The sequence below is a fragment of the Lacerta agilis genome, chromosome 10 (genome assembly GCF_009819535.1).
Source record: "Lacerta agilis isolate rLacAgi1 chromosome 10, rLacAgi1.pri, whole genome shotgun sequence".
NCBI lineage: Eukaryota > Metazoa > Chordata > Lepidosauria > Squamata > Lacertidae > Lacerta > Lacerta agilis.
Genome location: NC_046321.1, coordinates 50730045 through 50750497, shown reverse-complemented (window position 1 = coordinate 50750497; position 20453 = coordinate 50730045). Strand labels below are relative to the sequence as shown.

Below are 20453 nucleotides of genomic sequence, written 5' to 3'. Positions count from 1 at the left end.
GTAAATGAAGACTGTGTAACAGAAAGGAATAATTTCACTTAATTTTAGCATTATTCCAGTTGGACTTTCTGAATGGTGTTGTTCAAACCATGTTGCTTTAGAAAGGCAATCCCAACAAGTGTTGAATAATAGTAATAATAAACAAATTCTGAATGGTTGGATTGTGTGTGGATTACTTTGGAACCCCGAAAGATAATAATGAATCCTAAGCCTTTTTTTGCAGGGATTCCATAGCAGGGTGTCATCAATGTGGTTGGACTTTGATTCCCATTATCCTTGATCATTGTCTATGCTGGCTGGGGCTGATGGGAGCTGTAGTCCAATGAATATTACTTGGACTGTTAATGGTTCTAATAAGGGTTTTGTTTTTGTTTTCTTAAAGGGAAATAATCCACGATGTGAGTGATAAGCAAAACTATCTGCTGCATTCATTAACTTACTTGCTGAGAGAGAACATATTTTCAGAAGTACATTTCAAATGTATGCCCAAAACATTAAAAAAAATCTTCTAATATGACAGTTTATTGTCTGGGAATGTGAGAACCCTGGGAGTGGTGTTCTATTTCCAAACATCTCCAGTTCCTGCTGTATATTCTATTGCTCCAAGGTTGATGCTCCATAAGTTTGGATCAGTCAGCAAGGAAAATATAGTCCTCACCACAAGCCTTGGCTTTGTGAAAATTATGGAAAAGCGAATATAGAAAGAATCCATGAAAATCAGTTGCTTTGGTCAATATATTCCCCCCAAGCATCCATATTGGGCCAATCTTGAAACAAAATTCTTTCTTTCTTTCTTTTCATGGCAAGACAGGTAGGTTTAATTTCTATTGCCACAATGGTTTGTATCAGTTGACAGAATAGACTCCATAATTGGTTACTTTGAAAACATTTTAAGTTATATCCAGTATTTCCCCATATCCCTATCTTCACATGTGTGGAGCTGTGCACTGCACAATAATTCTATGGCTCCACTCCCAACACCCTTACATATCTATGCCTTGGCATTTGTATACTTGTTTTCCTAAATGATCAAACTGTTTCCCACAGATTTCCTCAGTAGAGCACATTATCCCCATTTAACAGACAAGGGAGGGTATGCTGAGGCTGATTGTACCTTGCCACCTTGTGCATTTAGAGTAATCTGAGGTTTGAGTAAGAGACTTGTTGACTGGGAGCTTATGTAATTAACCACTGCATTCCATTGTCTCAGTTTTTATTAAAATGGGAAATGAAAAGTTCTGGATCCAAAATGGCGGTCAAAATGTTGACAGCTTGGTTACCTAGATTCTTATCTAGTTGTTTGACTTTTAAAATATGTAAAATGCACTGAGACCCACAGATAAATATATATATATATATATATTTCCATGGCTGCTGAAATGAATCAAATATATATCTGAATAATCTGTTCTTGAATAATCAGACAAATGGGTAGTGGGCAGGGGAGTGATAAGATGAATTAAATAAATATCTAAATTTCAGATAAAATATCTGCCACAAAAAGTAATAAAATAAAATAAAATACATATTCTACATATTTATGCAAGAGACAGAATTGTACTTCTCTTTTTACTGACAATGACAAAACTTTCAGGTTGTTGTGTTCTATTTATTTCTAAAATATTTTTCATTGTCTTCTTTTACCTTATCAGCTATTGTGCAGAACAATTTTATTAACATGTTAAATATGTAGGCATACGTTTTTCATTTCAAACCATCATTGCCCACCTTTGAAGCTAAAGGGGTAGCTTTAAAAAAAAACACACCCTACAATATATATATATATATATATATATATATATATATATATATATATATGAATTTCCAAGAGCTGCAGGCCTCAACCAATCATATATATATATATATATATATATATATATATATATATATATATATATATAAGCATGTGCAGTTTTCAACATTCGCAAACTATTTGGTATCTATGGAAGAGCTGGATATAGAACTTTGAAACACATGAATAATATCAAACCCCAAGAGTCACATCTGAAGAGATGCTGATGGACAGGGGAACAGAGAGCAGGAAGGAGTTGCATGGAACGACCAGCATGTGAATATGTGGTGCAAGCCAAATTTAGGGAAGGCCACTGCTTTCTCCTCTTCATGTGATAGATAGCTCATAACTACCATGCCATTTCTGGGCTGCAGCTCTGACCTTTTGCTTTAAATCACATGTCGAAATGCATCGTAAAACCCCCAGAATAGCATGGCACTGTTTCACTAATTTGATAATGTGCAAGGTGTCATGGAAAAGCAGTGTTTAGACAAAATGGTTCGTTAATTTAGGATTGTCAAACATCATAAGGTGCAGAGTGCAAGAAATTCAACACTAGCAAATCGTACCATGACATTTTAGATTAGATGACGTGGTCGGACAACCACCTGCAGCTGTACATCAAGTCTTAGTGCAGACATATGGCTTGCAAAGCAAACAGAGATGCCCATGATTTTCTATGGTGGAATATATAGCCAGGAATGGAGGATTCTGTCAGTTTTAATTTCTCTCACTTTTCCCATCTTAAATTCAGTTCACTATATTTCCTCATCAATTTGCAATTTTTAAAAAGTCTGTATGAAAATTCAGTGGCATTTGAGTGCACATTTCACCCTATATACCATTCTTTTCTATGCAGTCTTGCCCAATATGCCATTGTTTCCAAGTATTTCCCCCTAATATAATGCATTTTAATGCAATCTTCACAGATATGTGCACTTTTATCACCCTTTCTCCTGAGAGATTTAAAAAAAAACACACAAAAAAAAACTTTGGATGCATGTTCATCAACTGTCTCCAGCTATTCACCACAGAAAAGACTCGATACATGGCCATCTTCAAACTTGACAGTTATAACAATATTCTTAAACATGACAATTTGGCACCATTTGGATTGGTACCCAAAGAAGCATGAAATAATAGCATAACAGGAGCTAAAGTTTGAGGTTCTCTTCTTTGGGACATGATGCAATGGTGTTTAGAGGCAGGGGGCCATGTTAAAATGACATATTCTAATGGCAAGATGTGCTCTCTGTCTAGAACAAATAAACGTGCATTCTGTTTCTCTCTTTCCTGTGTCACCTCTTATTGCCTCCCACAGGAACACAGCTGCCTTACACTGAGACAGACCATTGGTCCATCTAGCTCAGTACAGTATTGGCTACATTGCAGTGGCTCTCCAGGGTTTCAGGAATGGGTCTTGGTCCTACCTGGAGATGCTGGGGATTGAAATGGGGACCTTCTTCATGCAAAGTAGATGCTCTACCACTGAGCTACAGCCCACCCCTGGTGCTTATAATATTGCTTGCAATATGGAGAACAAGAACATATGCATGCAGTTAAAGGAGACTTCACGGAAAATTATGCAATGTCTGTCCTCTTGTCAGGGGCTGGACTGAGGCGGAATGGTGGGGACCGTCTCCCCTCTTCTCCTGAACTTTCCCGGGAACAGGAGGACAGTATAGATTTAGATCAGCGGCTTGCAGAAGGGCATAGTTCAGAGGCTGCAGAGGGCAGAAACTGGGAAATATTGGGAAAGGATCAGCAGGGAAGCCAGGCGCGGGGGAAGCCCTGGAAGCGAAGCCGCCTTTCCCGCTCCCCGCCCCCCCCCCCGGACGCGATCCGCCGCCATCCTCCCTCCACGCTCCGTTTCAGCCTGGGACGGGGATAGTACCGGAAAGCTGAGAGGCCCCTTCAGCCAACCCGGCCACCATTGGGAGCCCAACATGGCAGGAGCCGGAGGTGGCGGGAATGACATTCAGTGGTGTTTTTCTCAGGTGAAAGGGGCTGTGGATGACGATGTAGCTGAAGCAGATATAATTTCTACAGTAGAGTTTAATCATTCTGGAGAATTGCTAGCAACAGGAGACAAAGGCGGTAGAGTTGTTATCTTTCAACAAGAGCAGGAGAACAAAACACAATCTCACACCAGAGGAGAATACAATGTTTACAGTACCTTTCAAAGCCATGAACCAGAGTTTGACTACTTGAAAAGTTTAGAAATTGAAGAAAAGATCAACAAAATTAGGTGGTTACCCCAGAAAAATGCTGCTCAGTTTTTATTGTCTACAAATGATAAAACAATAAAACTATGGAAAATCAGTGAACGGGATAAAAGACCAGAGGGCTATAACTTGAAAGAAGAAGATGGGCGGTATAGGGACCCTACTACAGTCACAACATTACGGGTGCCAGTATTCAGGCCCATGGATCTCATGGTAGAAGCCAGTCCACGAAGAATATTTGCCAATGCACATACATACCACATTAACTCTATCTCCATCAATAGTGATTATGAAACATACCTGTCTGCTGATGACCTACGGATTAACTTGTGGCACCTGGAAATTACAGACAGAAGTTTTAATATTGTAGATATTAAGCCTGCCAACATGGAAGAACTGACAGAGGTGATAACGGCAGCAGAATTCCATCCAAACAGCTGTAACACATTTGTATACAGCAGTAGCAAAGGAACAATCCGTCTTTGTGACATGAGGGCATCTGCACTCTGCGACAGGCATTCAAAATTGTTTGAAGAGCCAGAAGACCCTAGCAACCGATCGTTTTTCTCCGAAATCATCTCCTCCATATCTGATGTCAAATTCAGCCATAGTGGTCGATATATGATGACTAGGGACTATCTGTCTGTGAAAATTTGGGATTTAAATATGGAAAACAGACCTGTGGAAACATACCAGGTACATGAATACCTCAGAAGTAAACTTTGTTCACTTTATGAAAATGACTGCATTTTTGACAAGTTTGAGTGCTGCTGGAATGGATCAGACAGTGTCGTCATGACTGGATCCTACAACAACTTCTTCAGAATGTTTGATAGGAACACGAAGCGGGATATCACTTTAGAAGCATCTCGGGAAAACAATAAACCCCGCACAGTCTTAAAGCCCCGCAAAGTCTGCGCAAGCGGCAAACGGAAGAAGGACGAGATCAGTGTTGACAGCCTAGACTTCAACAAGAAAATCCTCCACACAGCCTGGCATCCCAAGGAAAATATCATTGCCGTAGCCACTACAAACAACTTGTATATATTTCAAGACAAAGTGAATTAGAGCTAGTGTTCCTAGCAGAGGAGTCCACTTCCTGCATAGTTCAGATAGATGAATCTAGCATTTGTACCCGTAAACAATAGAGGGGAGAAAACAGAGTGCGGGAGAGCGAGAGAAGTCCATTGTGGCACATCTTTCCCAGTATTTAAAAAATGTGCCATATTTAACAACACACTCTTCTAGATAGCTATGTGGATGGTTTCTCTCTGTTGAGGAGTTCTCCATGTCTGCTAGCCATTTAGGTGAGGCTAGGGCACTTTTTAACACAACGACTACTTGCACCATCTTGCCTAATGGACTAGAGGTTGGACTATTATCAACATTTGGTTCCTCCAGTTTTTTATGCCTTCCATTGTGATGACGTCTGCCACAGGGAAAAGCCTTCAAGTCATGCTGTGGGATTTAATTGTGTAACCTCATTACTGTATTATTTGTGGCCCTTTTTTATTATTAAACAACAGCTCATTCTTGCTGTGGCTTGTAGCATTCCTCCTATGACTCCTGGACTCCTTTCCCTTAGAAAAACAAAACAAACAAAAAAACCTTTCCCCTCCCCTCCGCCCCATGGTGGTGGTGCATAGAGAAAAAAAGTGAAAAGCACATAAAATGGGTCAAAGGGGTCTGTGTTGCAAAGAATAAAGTGTTTTTAATAAACAATTGACTGTAATCACTCTTTGCCATTTGTGGCATAAAAAATAAAATCCTAAAAAGGGTGGGGGGTTCTACTGAATAAAAGTGACAAAGGATGGTGAATCTGTTCTCCCCCCCCTTTTAATCTACCTCTTTATATATGAATTTCTTTTTTTATTATTAAAAATAACTTGACGCATGATAAAATGTTTTGGCATTGATTTTAACCAGTATTATTTTTCATTAGGAAATGGAGGGAGGGTTCTTTTTATTCCTATATGAAAATGTTAAAATGTCACTTTAGTATTTAAGAGCAGTTTGCATTTAAAAAAAACCTCTTGGATTCTATTGAACAGTCATTATTCATTCATTTCAAATATTGGTAAATTGGATCAGCAGGAAGCAGCAGCAGCACCACCACCAGGGGAGAGACAGCTGACAGACTCAGTGTCCTTGGAAAGCATTCCTGATCCCCCTTCTCCCCAGGACCAGACGGGCATTGAGGGTAGTAGAACAGAGACCTCAGCAGCAGAAGGCTCAGATTAGCTGACGCAGGACTGACGTAGATAAAGGGAGACGAGGGGTGGGGGGGGGACTTTACTTGGAGCAACACCATCATTGCATAGAGACTACATCCCTTTGTCATTCTCTGTGAATACTGAATAAATTACGTATTAAGGACTCTGCGTGTTATCTGCTTTTGGGGGGAGGGCTGTCACCGGTGGAGGGATAGTATTCCCTGAGCCTTGACACCTCTGTATAACCGCCATGATTAAGATGCCAGTGTGCCACATCCTACCTGAATCACTGCAAGTTTGTTTCACGGCTCCCTCTGATAATGTAACACTCTGAGGGCCACATTCAATGTTATGCAAATGTAAGCCATCTCCTATAATGGAGATCTGCCAACCCTTCTCCTACTGCAATTCACTGCCCCATTTGAAAAGCCTCTCCTGAGCGTTGGGGATTGGGCATGGTGATGGCAGTAGGAAAGTTGGAATTCAGGGGCAGGGCTGCCTTCTTGCTTGCTCACCCAATGCCTGTGCACACTTTGATTCCAGGCAGCTCTGGACTGTCAACAGAGCCCAAGCCAGCATTCTAGCATGTTTTGATCTTTGTTTTATACATTGCACATCAATACATCCACTCTCATTTCTTTTTGCATCATTATTGTTGGCAACTTTGAACTGCAAGAGACAAGAAGAGAATTAATTCTGATATCTTAATTAGAAGAGAAAATTCCTCATGCCAAATGTTAAAACTAACAGTTGAATAAATCCTGCAATAATTTGTTTCAGGCTTGTAGACAGAATGCAATTTTTATTTTAATGTCTCCAGCTATTTGAGTTTTCATAAATTAATGTATCATCAATAACAATCTGCAATACACAAGTTTGCCTACAGCATTAGATCATTTAAAAATGATCTAGCAAAGAGATGTGGTATTCCCAGATGCTCAATGCAAAGTTATTAACTTTTGCTTTATTTCTTTCACACACTCCGTCACATTTATTCGCTCCAATACATTTTAGTCAGCCAAAGCAAAGGAGTGAGCCAGATATGAAGAGATAACAGAACTATCCATCATTCACTTATTTATTTCATCATCAAAATCAATATATAGTCATTCAGAAGGACCAACTCTAACCTTCATCTTATTGTTCTTGATTTTCTTTGTTTTCAAAAGTTTCACACTCTTCTATATAATCCTTGAAGCTGAAATACTTGCGGTGTATTTTTACACAGAGTGGATTGATCCAGGACCTCTGTTACCCCTGGGTTTTCTGGTGCCAGTACAATGTCAAGTGTAATGAGTTGCTGCTGGTGGTGATGGTGATGGAAGGGGTGGGAAAACCGTGGCCCTTCAGACGTTTTTGGACTCCAACTCCCATCAGCCCCAGCCAGAGTGGCCAGTGGTCAGGGATGATGGGAGTTGGAGGCTAATGCCATCTGGATTTTCCATCCATGTTCTTATCTAATCCCATATTCTCAGACAGAAAATATTATATCTATAGCATCCTAGGCAGACAAAAATATTCAAGACTCCCCTCGCACATCATTTTATCCAGTGCTGCATTGCTTATAAGAAGTGTCTCCTAATCTTTAACTATATATTTTACTCTAATTTAAAACCAATGGATTTCATTCTGTTAGGTGAAGGCAGTTCTTTTTCTTCTTTCTGACATCCTATAGGGAAATATTTTAATGTGTCCCTTCTAATTTTTCTGTATGTCAAGCAAAACTGTTTCCCCCATATGACTGAATATCCTTGTTGCTTTCTTCAAAATCCTTCCTAACTTGTCAACATATTTTCTAAACTTACATTGCTTAGGGCTGATCACAGAACTCCAGGTTTTACTGTTGCTGATCAGAGAGCATCAGTATAGTCTCTGCATCTTCACAGTCTCACCTCCATTGTGCAGGACCGACAGTTTGCACAGGTTTGCACAGGTTTGCACAGGTTTGGAGGTGATCTGGGTGAAGGGGCATGTGAGTGAGTCCAACGCCAGAACATCCTCAGCCATTGTGTGCAAAATAAGTCATGCTCTGCCCCAACTCTGCTAAGTTTAATTTTGCATAATTAAAATGCAAAAAGTAAATACAGATGTAGAGGTTAAATAGCAACATACATTGAAACAGTAGGCACAGCACTTTTCATCAAATATCATTAACCAAGTCATAAGGAAAGCTCTGACTTAATGAGTTATAAAAGTTTCCACATGAAGGCAATAATCATTTACAGTTCCTCTTGTTGCACAGTCCGTTTATTCCTAATGCACCTTTTCAAAAATTGCTATTCCTGTGTAGTGATTTATGAATGATTTTGTCACAAGTTTGTCTATTCAGAAAATAGTGCCCTTGCTCTGAATTGACTTCATTTGACTCAGGGACATCACCACTTGGCCAAAACTGATTGGCTGCATAGCATCACAGTTGTTGTTGTTGTTTAGCCATTTAGTCGTGTCCGACTCTTTGTGACCCCATGGACCAAAGCACGCCAGCAGGGCCGTCTCGTCATAGGGGCTGGGTGGCGTGGTGTACCAGGGCGCCAGGCCCCCCAGGGGCACCCCGCGAGCCCGCCGGCATACCGGGCGCCCCCTCCCCAACCCGCCCCCGCCCCATGGGGGGATGAGGGGCGTGGCGCTGGAGCGGTGTGGGGCTTTGCGCGTCCTTCCCAGTGCTCCAGCTGGGGCTCCGGAGGGTGGCTGGCTTGCAGCACCACGCCCCTCATCCCCCGCTCAGCCACCCCCCCTCCCCAGGGGCGGCCAGCGCGGGAGGGACGTGGGCGGAGAGGCGGCCCACCGGGGGTGCCGAGGAATCGTCGCACCAGGGCACCCGATCCCTTTAAGACGGCCCTGCACACCAGGCACTCCTGTCTTCCACTGCCTCCCGCAGTTTGGTCAGACTCATGTTGGTAGCTTCGAGAACACTGTCCAACCATCTTGTCCTCTGTCGCCCCCTTCTCCTTGTGCCCTCAATCTTTCCCAACACCAGGGTCTTTTCCAGGGAGTCATCTCTTCTCATGAGGTGGCCAAAGTATTGGAGCCTCAGCTTCAGGATCTGTCCTTCCAGTGAGCACTCAGGGCTGATTTCCTTTACTGGTCAGGGATGATGGGAACTGTAGTCCCCAAAAAGCTGGAGGGCCAAGTTTGGCCATCACTGATGTAGATGAAAACAAAGTAGAAGCAGTAATTCAAACAAACAGCACCCAAACTGAACCAGGTGGAGCATAAACTGGCAGTGAACAGAACTCAGCTGAATGCCCCCTTGGTTTACTTTTTGCACCAAAAATAGCAGTTGAGGAAACCCAGTAATCCCATGTTTTCTGGAACCTATTCACAGTCATTGTTTCTCTCCTGACTAAGGCTTCACCATTATTTTTGCTTTCTGTTTCGTAAAATGCCTTCCTGTCTGGTATCCTCTACTGGACATTATGGTGTCATAATGCTACATAGACAACCAGAACAGGATATATGTTGATGTTACCAATGACAAAAGGAGGCCTGTTTCAACTTAGAACAATACGGTACTTCCCAAACTGGTCTCATGGATTATCCTAATCAGTTGTGGATCAATCTGAAGTTAGGTACATATTACCGTCTTAAAAAACCAGCAAGCTTGTTTTTTTCTCTGGGTATTTCAAACTGAATTTGTATTCTGTTGTACACAACAGCACACTTCAATGGGTATCATAGTCTCCTGCTATATGTTCCACACCAGTGAGTGGAAATGGGGTGTGTGGGGTGTGTGTGTTTGCATTGCCCTGCATTACCTGGCTGGTTTCCCCACTCCATCTCTGTACCCAGAAATCTGTTTTGTTTCAATTGTACACACCTAGAATTCACTGTGCATTAAGTAAGCCTACAGTCCTTTTTTTTAAATGGGTTTTATAAACAAGAATAATGCTATACAAACAAGTACACCAAGTTTTCTCATGTAATTTGTATATCACAAAAATAGCATAATAAATATCTACAACATGTTTCATTATTAGTTCTCAAGTCAGAGTAAAGCTGGCTTGGGGGAAATGGGATCAAAATGCAGTATTTCAGAGGGAACTCTGAGATGCCTGAGGATCATGGGTAATGTCATGTGTCAACAGATTGAAAAACAGAGGTGGGAATGCACAGGAGCCTGAGTAAATGGCAAATGTGTACACAGTCTAAGAATCAAATACTTTGTCAGACTCTGAAAATGCTGTTGGAGAATGAGGGACTTTTGATGTGAAGGGATCGCCCATTTCGTCTTAAAGGAACAAACAATAGTGAATATTCTCACAGCCAAGTGGTTTGTAGGGGCAATGTTTCTGCTCCCATCAAAAGCGCTACTTTCAAAATGGGATCTCATTCGGGGCTATCTGCCGAGCAATATTGTTCTGAAAGGAAGGAGCTGCCAAGGCTCTGGGCATCTGTAGCTTCCACGGGATTAGAGGTGCTGCCAAAGTCCTCCCAAGACAGGCTCTCAATGGGGAAAATATGCAAAAAAATCATGCAATTTAATAAACTAAATAATATAAGGTCAACCTAAAAATCTAAGCATGGTACATGCATATCTATATCTATATGAGATCAATGTTATTTATTTAATTTCCCCCCATGTATATTCATTAAATGATGTGTTATTTTTGCATAACTTTTCCTGTTAGCCTTTTTGTTCATTTTGGGTTTATGTCAGCAGCTAGCTCTTTTTGTTTGTTTGTTTGTTTGCCTCAGGCAAGGATGTCATTAAAGAAAATCTTGCCAGTTGACTGGCAATGCCCACTGGTGGTGTCTGCAAACCTCTGGAGCCCGGTGCTATGTGAGAATTCTGTACCCACCTTGGGAGCTGCAGCAGCAGCCCATCAAATGGGTATTTGAATTCAGAGAGCACAAAAGGCCTTGGATGTCATGTCCAAAGACGCTCAAAGGATATGGCCCCACCAAAGAGTGCCTCAAGGGTCTGTTATATCAGCTGAGCTTTCCTTGCCCTGGCCTGCTCATTCATATCACTTCAAACAATGATGCAGGCAGGCCAGTTTGTTTATGCCACCGAGTTTGGAGCTTAATTTATTTTTAGATTATGAAATGTGCACAGAACTGTTTTCCACGGCTGGTCCTGATTTCCTGCCTGTCTCTCATTAAAAATAGTAAAAGAAGAACAATGAAGACATGACTTGCCGAGAGCACTCATTAGGCCAGATTCCCACCACCCACTAAAACACACACATTGTAAGTTTCATTCTGAAACACTCTCCAATTCTGACACTAAAATAACATTCACAATAGCATCATGCTATTCATGTCTGAAATGCCCCTAAACCAGAGGAAATGAAGAGGGAGCAAGGCAATGCGATTAAGCCCCTGCCATCGATCTAGATGTGAGGAGGGATGGAGGAGAGGCTTCTCGGTCACCCGGCTCAGTTACATGTGTCAGAAAACCGGACGTCTTCTTTTAAGCTAAGGCTTGGCTTTTTTCAGGGGAGAAAAACCGTCACGAAGAAATTAATCCTTGGTTTCGAAGCAACGCATTCTGAATGTAATTGAATGCCGGAGTTTGAGAGAACAAACACACTGTAAACAAACAAATATGAAAGATGCTTTTAGAATTGCAGCGTTTACTGTAGGGGAAGAGTTTGTATTTACTGTGCAAACTGAGAGCCACTGTAAGTTCAAGGAAGAATGCCGTATGGCGGCTGGTGCATTATGTGTTCTGGAAATTCTAATTTTATGTAAATTTTGGAAGAAAATGTATGCATGTACCGGGGCTGGTCTTTGTTCTTGCACTGTTTTAGCATGTCTAAGTAGGAGAGGGTGACACAAAACACTGTTTTCAAAAACAGCAGATGGGGGTGGTTTCCCCCCCCCCAAGGAACCCTAATTTCCCTTGGAAAAACTACTTATATTTGTTATCTTGTCTCAATAGGGATTTTTTTTTTGTAACAACCCCCCCCCCCTCCAGCTTCCTTATATTGAGCCCTTAGCCATTTTTACATTACAAAATGTAAACTAAATTCCCTACATTTAGAGATTATACTGTATGCTGCGTTTCAAGCTGATTATTGGGTTAAAAGAAAAGAAAAATGAAAACAACAACAACTTTGAAGTCGGCAGTTTTGAACAGTGCCTCCCCGCAATAGTCATTTTATGCAGATTTAGAAAATAAATGCAGTTTCAATGGGTTCTGCTTTGTTCAGCCACTGTTCGGGCATGTCAGCTTAGTAGCGGATGCCACACAGCAGGGACTATAAAATACCAACTGAGGGAGAAAAGCAGATGAGGTTTAGAGTCATTTTACTCTCTGTCAAGCCCAGAGTTTCTATGCAAAAGGACACAGATTTAATGCGGTTGTAATCAGGGCACTTGAAACCTTTAAAAGGCTTGGTGTTTGTGTTGTCAGATTATTTGCTGCAGTTGCATAACCAAGCAAGCAAAAAATGGCTTATATTTACTGTGTTCTTTTCTATAGCATCAGCCTCAAGAAGATTTATGGCTAACAGAACTTTGATGTGGGATGTTGAATCTTTATCCTTGCAATCCTCACTTTGTGTATCGTCATTCCCGATATAAAATGCAAAGATGGCTCAGAGTCTTGTTGTCAGTCGGATGGAATCTATAAATATTAAACAGGAACCATGTTGTTGGGGCAGGGAGAGAATGGGATTGCTGGATTGCTTTTCCATAAATACATACTTTTAGCCATATATGCGTGTAGTTGTGTATATATATACATAAACATACACCCATACAAAACCCATGATGGGGGTTGTGGTCCAGAGGTATTTTGAGGGCACAATGTTGGCTACCAACAGCCTATCCATTTGGAAGCAAAATGGCTCCACGTATAAGTTACGTGGTGGTTTCTACATCCACAGGGGACTATCCCATTAGCCAATGTACCAGTAGGTAACACGGACCAGGGGCCAAATCAATCACCGCCATAACAACTCCTTGCCTCAGGCTCAGCCAATTCCCATTTTAAAAGTGAGCAACAGACATGAGAGTGCGGAGGTGATGGAACAAATCACAGCACAGGAGTTCAACAGAACAACCTGTGGAGAGCCAGGTGAAACTGGGGGGAAACCGGAGAGAAGGGAGGTAGGAGATCAACACACTTTTGGAGTGACCACGGAGAGTGCGGGGGAGGGGAACAAATCACACCGCGGGGGGTGGACTGAGAGGAGGCACGCAGAAGTTCGTCAGGATAAGCTGTGGGAAACCAGATGAAAACGGGAGAGAAAGACTGAGAGGAGGCAGGCTTAAGTTCATCAGGATAACGTGTGGGAAACCAGGTGAAAATGGGGGGGAGGGAAGACCAAAATGGGGCACACAGAAGTTCATGAGGATAAGCTGTGGGAAACCAGGTGAGAATGGGAAGGGGGGGGGGTGAGCCACAGCAAGGCGTGGCTGGGCCAGCTAGTTAGGCTATAAAAACTGATGTTGGGAGAGTGTGGAGTCACCAGTTTTGTCAAATTGGCCTATAGAGCAAGATGAGCGCCGCAACCCCAGAGTCAGACATGACTGGACCTGATGGTCAGGGGTACCTTTACCTTTTTAACAAATGTTATTTTCTACATGGAAAAAAGAATAAAATATTATTATATTTAAAAAGAAATAAAAATTCATTTTCCTTCTAAGAGACAATATATCACAGCTCTATTCTCCCCTAATGCAACCATGCTACATTCTTCCTCCAAAAGGAACTAGGGCATCTTCCTGTCTCCAATGCCACTCTGCTGCTGGCTGAGATTTAACTGTAGCCTCATCCCAACCGCTCTTCCCTATAAACTCTATCGTGAATCTGAAATCCGAGACTCCCTGTTGTTGCTATTTATGCCTAGTGCCAGATTGCTTCTGGAACATTGCATTTGAAGCCGACGATCTATAGCAAATGCCCTTGACCTATCCTGGTTTGGGCTAGCAATGACCTTTTCATTTATATTTGAAGCAGATAGCTGAAGGAGTACAGAGATATGCTCACAGATGGAGCTCATAAAGCTAGAAAACGCTCAGCAGCGCTCTCTCTCTCTCTCTCTCTCTATTTACAAATGGGATCTTTTGGTATAGTTGGACTGACATGTGTCAGGTGGACACAGTTTGAAGAAAGCAGGGTTAAAGGAAGTGGAAGAGAAGCTCCTAAGAGGAGCCATGTTAATTGGCATGGTAGGTCTCTCTGGACTAGGAAGCCAAGCTGGTAAGGACAAGGGCTGGGAACTAGGCGTCCAGAGCTGTTGAACAGGGATCTGATGAGGGACTCATCCCAGGAGATCCTTCTGGATAGAAATGGAAGGTCACGGGCCCTGCAGTAGCTAGTTCCCATGGTAGGGATAAAATTGTTGATGAATAATAGGGGAGTGGGGCGGGGAGCAGAGAGAGGTAGGGGATATGAGCAGTATAGTATGAGTTCCATGGATTTGTGATGTGGAATGATGAATGCTAAGAGAAGGTAAGGATCCTGTCTACTCTATACATTCTTTGGCTCTCTTCTTCCAAATCAGAGAGATTTGAACAAAGCCAGGAAGTAGGAACAGAAGGATTAAACATAACATGCCATTTTCCCCCCTACACGAGTTTTATTTTCCAATGCATTTTTTTAAACAAATTTTTAAATGTTTTGTAAATCACCCAGAAGACTTGGCTGATGTCTAAATAGATACAATTAGATATCTATTTTAAAATGTCTGCTTCATAATACTGTATGTGAATCTGTCTCCAGTCCATTTGCAACAGCATTGCAGTGCTCAAATGCTGGATTACTGCCATGGGCTCTTAGGGGGCTGCCCTTGGAGTTGGTTTGGAAGCTGTAACTGGTGCAGCAAGCAAGTGTAGAATGAGGCAGCCTACTATTAGGATGCAGCACCCTGTTGAAGGATCTGCACCGACTGCCAATTGTTGCTCCATCAAGTTCAAAGTTTTCTTGATAGTGCACAAAGTCCTAAACTATTTAGCACCTGGTTATTTGAGAAGCCACCTTCTCCCATGCTGCTTTGTTAGGTCACTGAGGCCATCTCTCAATGACTTCCTGGTGGTGCCACAAGCCCTCAAGATCAATTTTTCTACCACTTGGAAGAGGGCATCTACTGTGATGGCACCCACTCGATGGACCACATTCACTTCTCTTATATGTCATGCAGTGACACTTGGCTGTTTTCAGCGCATGCTAAAGACATTTTAATTCAGACAAGCCTTTGGAAAGTAGCAATGCTGCTTTTTATTTGGTTTTGTAGGTATTTCAGATTTGTCAATTTTATTTTTGCTTTTTATATTTTGCTCTGTTTTTAATGTCGGATACGGAATTGAAACCTCTTGTATTAACAAAATTAATTTATCAATCTCCTTCTAAACCACCATCTCAAGGCAATTTACATATAATATAATAAAACAGTTCAAAATTAGTGCTAGTGGTCTGTAAACTATTACAAACAAACAAACAAACAAACACCAAGCCAGTATATCAGTGCAGGAACCTATACTGACACAGGGTTAGTCATAGGACCAGACTGATGTAGGCATTTTGCTGGCACAGTCTTGCCATAGCAACTGCAAAATTTGGGTTGGAGGAATGGATGTCATGTGTGACAAATGGAGGAATGGTCAACCTACATTGGCTGCTATTCATGTACATGTGTCTCCTGTACTGGTGTTATGATGTTCCTAATGAAAAAACTATTGCAACCAAAAGACCACTCTTTGGACAACCCCTGATATCACTATCCCCTCAACCTGGCACTTAGAAGCATGGAATCCCAACCAATCAACTAGCCAATCACAAAACTTGTAATCCATAAAGCCTGATAAGAAAACACAGCTTACCTCTCAAGACAAGTGGAATGGGCAGAATGAGGCGGACTATACTCTTTCTCTCTTATTCAGAACATTTACTTGACTATGTTCTCACCAAATACCTAGCTCATTTCCCCTACCTTTTAACAGGAAATGCCAGTAAGGGAAATTTAGATCTTGATGTTTTATATAAACTACTGGATATTTTGGAGAAAGCTCTCCTTCAATTGCTCAGTCTCATTCAGACTGTAATCCTATGCATGTTTACCTTGGAGTAAATCTTACTGAACTCAGCAAAGAGCCATGTAGCACCTTGAAGACTCACACCTTGAAGACTTTATGATGGCATAAACTTTCAAGGACCACAGACCCATTTCATTACATAATGCACCAGATGACATGAGCTCTAGTTTAATTTAATTATTTGGTTTCAAAAACTTACAAAAGAAAAATACGAATCTACGCTTGTCTCCGGCTCCTGAAATTTTACAAGTCTTGCCTTTTTCAGCAATAACATTTTATACCATCAAACCACGTTCCAAACCTTTGTCATTTTCCCACTACTGACCAAGGTTGTTTGGATTGCTGGCTGCTGTCAACATGAAGATAAACCATTTTTACACTGTTTCTCTGTATCTTGTCCTATGTTGTGAACTGCCCTGAGATCTATGGGTGAAAGGCAGTATACAAATTTAATTTACATCAACAATAACATAAATAAATAAAGAAATAACAACAAACATTAATAACTGAAATTTAAAACCAGTAATTTATTTTAGCCTTCTTGACATTTCTTTAAATATAGCCACCAAAACCCAGCAGAGTCCATCTACTACCACATTCTCTCTAGGTGTGACTGTTTCCACTATGTGTGAAATGTAGGCTGCAGTTTGATTTTTTTAAAAAAAGCCATAATTTTATTGTGTTTCCCCTAATAAAACCTGAGAAGTGATCGCAGCAGTTTCTGAAGTCCAAAAAGCATTTCAGCAGCGTGTAATTATTTCTTTCCCCCAAGTTATTTTGTTTTAGCCTGTCATTGTTCCTGTTGATACATTTAACAGTGTATCACTTATTTTACCCCTGAGTCCAAAACCAATTGTTACAACGATGTAACAAGATGAGCCTGCTTTCTAACAAAGCTGTTAGTAAGCAAGTGGCTCAGTGGATCTAATTGCAGCCAATTAGTTCTAATGTCTCCCAGGCCAAGTTGTATTTGTGCTTCAGTAATCTGCTTATCCGAAGTAGATGAACTATAGTTTGCGAAAATGTATGCCATCGTAAATTTGTTAGACTTTCAAAGCACTACAGGATTGTTTTCGGTAACAGCTACCTTTCTCTTTGGAAGGGGATACAGACTTACTGCTCAGTATACATACAGGAGCTTATATTCTTCTTTGGCGATCACTAGCCAAGTAAGATTATCTTCCATAAACACGGTTTTAACAATGAGTCCATAAGTGACTGTGGCCAATTCTGGATCCACACGCCCTTCCACAGTGGGGACATAGGTTTCCGGGCGGTAGTTGATCACTGTGTGGATTTGCCAAGCATGCCTTCCTCCTGGCACGTTTCTCCCTTGTGTCCTAAGTTCAAGTGTCTTCAAAGCCCATGACACCTTTGGTAAAGGCTCTTCTCCAACTGGAGCGCTCGCAGGCCAGTGTTTCCTAGTTGTCAGTGTTTATACTACATTTTTTAAGATTTGCCTTGAGACAGTCTTTAAACCTCTTTTGTTGACCACCAGCATTACGCTTTCCATTTTTAAGTTCGGAATAGAGTAGTTGCTTTGGAAGATGATCATCAGGCATCCGCACAACATGACCAGTCCAACAAAGTTGATGTTGAAGAATCATTGCTTCAACACTGGTGATCTTTGCTTCTTTCAGTACACTGATAATGGTTCTTCCAGTACACTGATATTGGTTCGCCTGCCTTATACAAGTGATGTGTAAAAATTTTCAGAGACACGGTTGATGGAATCTTTCGAGGAGTTAGAGATGGCGTTTATAAGTGGTCCATGTTTCACAAGCATATAGTAAGGTTGGTAGTACAATAGCTATGTAAACAAGCATTTTGGTTTTCCTGCGAATGTCCTGGTCCTCAAACACTCTGCACTTCAATCAGGAGAAAGCCGCACTCGCAGAGCTCAGGCGATGCTGGATTTGGCATCAATGTTGGCCCTTGTGGAAAGATAACTGCCTAGGGAGGAGAAGTGATCAACATTTTCCAACGTTACACCATTGAGTTGGATTTGTGGTGCTGCAGAGGGGTTATTTTGTATTTGTTGGCGCAGCACTTTGGTTTTTTAGATGTTGAGTGATAGGCCAAGCTTTTTGTAAGCTTCTGCAAAGATATTTAGGATGGTTTGGAGGTCATTCTCTGAGCGTGCGCACACTACGTTGTCATCAGCATACTGAAGCTCTATGATGGAAGTTATGGTAACCTTACTCTTTGCTTTCAGCCTGCTCAGATTGAAGAGCCCTAGTCATTATGGTTTATGGCTAATAAGATAATCAGAATTGAAGTCCAACAACCTCTATAGGACTACAGGCTCCCCATCTCTGGGTTACACATAAACTTGTTTGGAATACAGTGGTACCTTGTTTCTCAAACTTAACCTGTTCTGGAAGTCCGTTCCAAAACCAAAGCGTTCCAAAACCAAGGCACGCTTTCCAAAGAAAGTAATGTAAAACGGATTAATCAGTTCCAGACTTTTTAAAACAACCCCTAAAACAGCAATTTAACATGAATTTTACTCTCTAACAAGACCATTGATCCATTAAATAAATAAGACAATACTGTAGATGATAAAAATTAAAATTAATTTTTTTTCTTACTTGCACTGATAATAGTCATTGTTTGGATGGGGGGCTTTTATCCATTTCTGCAGTCACAGAATCAGGGGCGTAGCAAGGTAAACCCCACACATTTTAGAATGTATTTAAATGATTAAAGTACCAGACCTGTTGACTAAATGTTGCAGTTCTATTTTTAAAAGAGGGGGTACCCATTACTCATCTGCACAAGCCCCTATTGATTGGGGCCCTAGGATATCTCTCTCTCTCTCTCTCTCTCTCTCTCTATATATATATATATATATATATATATATATATATATATATATATCTGGTGGGAACGAGGCTTAGTATTTGGGGTGGCTCACCCGAGGCTTACATTCAGCAGAAATTAATTAGAAAATTGAATGTTTGAATGTGGTATGTTCTAAGGGAGACAAAAATAACTAAATAGTAAGTGGGTCTGAAATTCAGGAGGGCTGTTTTGATCTAGCAATTAACAAAAATATGTGTCTGTTGACAATTATGTGGTCTCTGTGTGTTTTTCAGTTACCAGGAAAAGCTCTTGATAGCTGCATTTGGAGCTGATTTGATATCTCCACGTTTGTTAGTTGACATTCTGTTTTTATCTTTCTGAGCAGGTGTTTGCCTCCCTTTCTAAGAGATAATCTAGCTCACAGGCTCAGTTTGTTATTGAATATTTGTTTTTCTTGGAATCTCTGAACCGAATGTTTATGATGTGATTTTTTTTCACCAGGATACTCACTATATTTTTACACCAAATTAATTTCAGAGTAGGGCTACACATATAGCCATGCTATTTCTAGATATTCCCCTCATTAAAATTATTGTTGCAGAGTAAAAGGAGTCTAGAGACAAAATCTCTCCATGGTATGATTTCATTAATGGAGCATTTTAAGATTATGCTTAATTTTGAATTCATCTATTTTACATATCTGTCTATCAACCAAAAAACTTACACAGGCTCATAACAGTATCTTCTGAGATGATATTTTATACTTTGTATTAATAAACACACACACACACACACACACAACATTCATATTTAATAGCAAACATCCATGTACTGTGTATTAAACATTGTAATCCTTCCCGACTGAAACTCTGCATAGAGTCAATGGTTGTGCCTTGCAAACTAAGCTATCCTTTGTTCCTGAATGCATATTGAAACAATTCTCACCTATTTTTCTGAGTCTCCTTTGAACTCCATCTCTGTTTCCCTGTCAGAAATATCTGAGTCAATAATTATGGTGAAAAGGTTCCTAAAATGCGATTTCCCTTCCCAGGGAAAACATCAGTCTTTAAACTGTATGTAAATGCACATTGTTAGTGAAAGCTTCAAGAGTCTGGAAATAATTTTGCCCATGGGGCTTGCAATGTGTGCCACCACACAAAAAGAACTCTTCCCTTGATAACGGAGAAGTCTTACTGGACTAGAGGTCACAATCATCACCAGCTTCACTGGGCACATTTGCTTGTAAAGATTTTTTGTCAGGCTGGAATAAAGGGTGCTGTATGACTGTTTATGGCAAACTTCCTCAGCCTGGTGCCTTCTAGATGTTTTGAACTACAAGTTCCATCATCCACAGTCAGTGTGAACAATGGTCAGGGATGATGGGAGTTTTAGTCCAAAGCATCCGGAGGACATCAGGTTGAGGAAGGTTGGTAT

The 20453-nt window shown here is 41.0% G+C and overlaps 1 protein-coding gene across 1 annotated transcript; it reads left to right on the top strand.

The window, feature by feature from the left end:
* The first annotated feature begins 3643 nt into the window (after positions 1 to 3643).
* LOC117053855 (serine/threonine-protein phosphatase 2A 55 kDa regulatory subunit B alpha isoform) lies at positions 3644 to 5577 on the top strand. Its single transcript, XM_033162137.1, has one exon. The coding sequence runs from the start codon at positions 3739 to 3741 to the stop codon at positions 5083 to 5085; it is 1347 nt and encodes a 448-aa protein (XP_033018028.1). The 5' UTR covers positions 3644 to 3738; the 3' UTR covers positions 5086 to 5577.
* The last annotated feature ends 14876 nt before the right edge of the window (positions 5578 to 20453 follow it).